The following is a 4103-nucleotide window of genomic DNA, read 5'->3' as shown; positions in this document are numbered from 1 at the left end:
CGCAACCTAGAAGTTTCCCTTTTTTTGCAAATTCATTTTTTTAATATTTAGTGTGGAGCAAATCCCCACAGGATTCGTTTATTCGAAACATTTTATCTCTTAAACCGTGCGTTCATCGCGAACCATTTTCACTTTGGATTTCTCACGTCGAGATATTAGAAACTAGATATTATGTTAATAGGTTTCGACAAACATTTTTTTACGATAAAACCGAAAGGAAAAAAGAGAGCTGAAAGGACGATTTTTACTCGTTTTTTTTTCATTTTTGAGAGGCACGGCCGTGCCTATCGCGAAAACAAGTTTGTGCGTCCACACAAGAAAATCTGTGCCACTCGCTGAAGAGAAAGAACACATTTTTCTTTTCGTGAGAGGCACAGATACGCCTCTGGCGGAAGAAAAAAAAAGTGTTTTTTTTCTTCTAAGCACAGTTGTGCCTCTTATGGAAGCAAAATTGTGCCTCCGCATGAAGCAAATTTTGGCTTCTTATGTTTTTTTTCTCTTCCTAAAGACACAACTATGCCTCTTTAGCGACATGCACAACTATGTCTCTAGCGAAAGTAAAAAGAAAATTATGGTTTTTTGTGTATACTTTTTTAATTTTTTTGTTCAAATCCTAGGGAAACCGGGCAAAAACAGAAAAGCGCAAAAAAACTAAAAACCCATCTAAAACCCGAAAAGGCGTGCAGAAAAAAAGACATAATCCCAAGAGAGCGCCCAACACGCCTCACCACCCTTGAGGGGCTCCCGCAAGGGTACCTCCTAATTAATTGCTCTCTAAAATGAAGTTGCCATCGCCGGTTTCTCCATTGAAGAAGGCTAATTGTGCTTCATGTGGGCCGTCTTTATTTACACAAGCAGTTTAGCATAAACTGCATAATGATAGGATTGTTCATATTCTCAAACAAATGGGGAAAAAATAGATTGTTCATCACAAAACGATGAACAGAGCTGAACGGTGGATTAACGAAACAGAACTGAACGATGCAGGCGTCGATACTCCCATACACCGATACACGACACGTTTGCTTACTGACGCGTGGCCTTGAGAATGGGCGGGTGCCCGTACGGGCCCCAGAGCCAACCGTCGGCGATGCGCTCGTACGCCGGCTCCGTCAGGTGGATGCCGTCCCAGTTGATGTGCGCCGCGGGGTTAGTGCAGGCGCTCACGCCGGGAAACCCGCACGCCGCCGTCATGTTGTAGTTGTACGGCCCGCCGGCGCCACAGCACACCCGGAGCTTCGACGAAGCACTGAACCCTGCAACATCAATTCTGCCCGGCATTAGCAACCGCCATAAAAAACGTATAAAACGAAGTTGACAATCCTAAGTTAAAAAAAGTGTACAACTACTCGGCTGAGACGATATGTTTAAGAATGGGCGGATCGATTAACCGGCTCGGTCTTCGATCGACTCGATTTTTGGGATCTGCATCTGGTATAGGAGGCGTTTACTTTCCTGACAGCTACATTCGACTGGCCGCCTACGTGTAGCCAGATCCGAACAAGCAGTTCTGGACTTCTAGCCATGGCCATGGAATTGGTCAGGAGGCTATTCTTTGGCTCGTCCACTATCCATTTCGATCTGTGTATCCGGTAGCGCTTACCGAATTTTTTCGGTTTCTTGAGGAAGTCGATGAGCGGCGCGTAGTAGTCGGCGTAGACGATCTTGGCGGCGGGGTACTTGATCCGGAGCCGGTACACGGCCTCGAACAGCACCCCGTTGTGGTAGCGCGCGAGCGCGTTGTACTTCCTCAGGCACCCGGTCCGGCGGTCGTAGTGCCGCTTGTTGGGGCTCGCGTACAGCGTCAGTACGATGGGGATGCACCCCGTCGGCAGCTGCCCCGGCACCACCACGTACCTCGCTCCCTCCTTGAGCACCGCCTGCGGATCGAACGATCAAGCAGCAGCGTGTCAATTTGGCACGTAATTCTATATCTGCCATGTGCTGCTACGGTGCTACACTATACCTCGACGCCTGCTGAGATGGATCGCACGACCTTTGGAACGTACGGCGCGACCTCGCCGAAGGTTTTCCCGGCGGCCATGAGGAAGGTGTAGTCGTTCCCTCCGAACTCTCCCATGAAGAAGAGCGATCTCTTGAAGTAGTTCCTGCATGCTGAAGATCAAGCACAACTTGTCAGCCAAATCATTACTTAGATCGAGACTACATCGATCTTGGCGGCATAAACGTCGTAGTACCTCGTGGCGTTGAGCACAAAGTGGGCTTTAGCTGCCGGAACCAGTCGAGCTGCACGCTCAAGGAGCTGTTGAAAGGGGGCACGCTCGTGATGTTGTTCTCCAGGTAGTAGGCGAGATCCAGCGCCGTGGCGCCGACGACGGCGAAGTTTGCTCCACGGGTGAAGTTACGCTCTTTGCCGAGAATCGGGGGGACGAAAGGGAGCCCGAACTCACTGGCTGCCAAGTTGATTCATCAATTGTCAGTCCCGACATGGTAGACACCACCTGCTATAGCATTCTATGTAACAGAAACTGAAAGCTAGCTAACTCGGGGCAAAGGACGGGAGCATATATGTAGATACCGATGAAGTCCATGGTGATGCGGCCATTGGAGGCTCGGCCGGTGGGGCGACCGAAGAAGGTCTCGCCGTAGGGGAGGTTGTTGAAGGGGATGACCGGGAACACCGGGGCGGCGAGCTTCACAAAGTTGCCGGTGTCGGCGTACGAGTTGCCGAAGCTGAAGATGGAGTCGATGGAGGGACGACCAGGGTGTGCCTGAGCGTAATGCACGCAGGCGAGGAGAGGGAGGAAGAAGAAGGCTATGCACTTTGGGGCTGAGCGCGGCTCCATAGTTCTCGCGGGTGTGTGAACTGGTCGGCGAGCTGTGCTATTGCTATGTGGCCGAAATGTAGCGTCCTTTTGCTTGTATCGGTTAGGTTCTCATTTACCCAGGCTGTCGAGAGCGGACAGGTTTACCTGCATTTCCTGAACAAGGCAAGGCAAACCTTTTCGCGTTGACCCAATGCCCTACCAAAGCTCTTGCCCTTGTTTCCTTTCCACTGATAAGGGAAACCTGAAGTTCGGCTGCCCAACGGCGAGTAATGTGTCAAGGACATTTCTATAACCGATCCCCGTTAAGGAAGTAAACGACCTAGTATACCTCAGTGAAATATATATACTTCACTAAAATTTCGCCGGACCTAGCCGATCCCCCTAGAGTTAGGGGAGTAAAAGTAAGTTTGCATAAATTCAATCAAATTTTAACCAAAAGATGATGCATTTAAATATAAATTCAACATAGAAAGTCCCCGCAACCGAACATTAAACATAAATTTAAACTAAAACTAAACTATACTAAAAACTTAAACTAAATTCGGCCGAAGTGGAGGTCAAGCCAGTCCTTCCTCGTGAGGCCATCCTCGGTGTGAGATGGGTACAGACCAGTGTCGTCGTCGTCGTCGTCGTCGTCGTTGGGGAAGACGCTCCGCCACTCCTCGACGTCGATCTCCTCATTGCCGCCCTCCTAGCCGCCCTCTTTGTTGCCCTCGTAGTCGGAGATGCCGATAACTTTGCCGCCATTGACGGGGAATATCGCCTGCTCCGCCTTCACGAGCTCTAGGTACTGCCAGCGGAGGTCAACCATGTAGGCCTCATCGGTGGCCTCTGCCTCGAGGCGCTCCCTCGCCTCACGGTCCTCCCGCGCCATCCGAGCGCTCACCACCCACAGCTCCAGCGGGACGAGGTGGACCGGAGCCGTCCCGAAGGAGAAGTTGAGCCTCGCCTCGCGGCCGTGGAACCAGACCTGCCACCGGTCGTACTCCATGGCCGCGAGCTTGGCCGTGTGGAACGACCCAACCCACATCCGCTTGTGGGTCTCGCGATTGGTGATTTCCGCCACCCACGTCCCCCACGGCCGCTGTCAGACGCCAAGGTTGGTCTTCGCCGGCGGCCGCGATGGGGGGAGCTCCGGAAAGTCCTCAAATTGGAGGGGCGTGGCGGCGGGTGGATCGGGTGAGCGGCGGCGGCTCGAGGAAGCGGCAGCGGACGATGACCCGTGGCGTGGCGGCATAGATCCGCACTGTGGATCGGCGGAGGGGACCAACGACCACCGCACCGACCATCGGGAGGAGTGGGGGGCGGCCGATT

At 52.4% G+C, this 4103-nt stretch overlaps 1 protein-coding gene across 1 annotated transcript; it reads right to left on the bottom strand.

Annotated features, from left to right (window-relative positions):
* Positions 1-826: 826 nt before the first annotated feature.
* On the bottom strand, positions 827-2847 carry LOC119267558 (GDSL esterase/lipase At1g28600-like). The gene is made up of 5 exons (XM_037548963.1): positions 2540-2847; positions 2199-2414; positions 1967-2115; positions 1604-1880; positions 827-1256 (listed from the first exon to the last, which is right to left on the bottom strand). Exons 1-5 carry the CDS (start codon positions 2805-2807, stop codon positions 1027-1029), a joined length of 1140 nt encoding a protein of 379 aa, XP_037404860.1. The 5' UTR covers positions 2808-2847; the 3' UTR covers positions 827-1026.
* Between the last annotated feature and the right edge of the window lie 1256 nt (positions 2848-4103).

The sequence above is a fragment of the Triticum dicoccoides genome, chromosome 3A (assembly GCF_002162155.2).
Source record: "Triticum dicoccoides isolate Atlit2015 ecotype Zavitan chromosome 3A, WEW_v2.0, whole genome shotgun sequence".
In the NCBI taxonomy this organism is placed as follows: domain Eukaryota; kingdom Viridiplantae; phylum Streptophyta; class Magnoliopsida; order Poales; family Poaceae; genus Triticum; species Triticum dicoccoides.
Note: the sequence above shows the minus strand (reverse complement) of the source record. Positions and strands in the feature narration are given on the sequence as shown.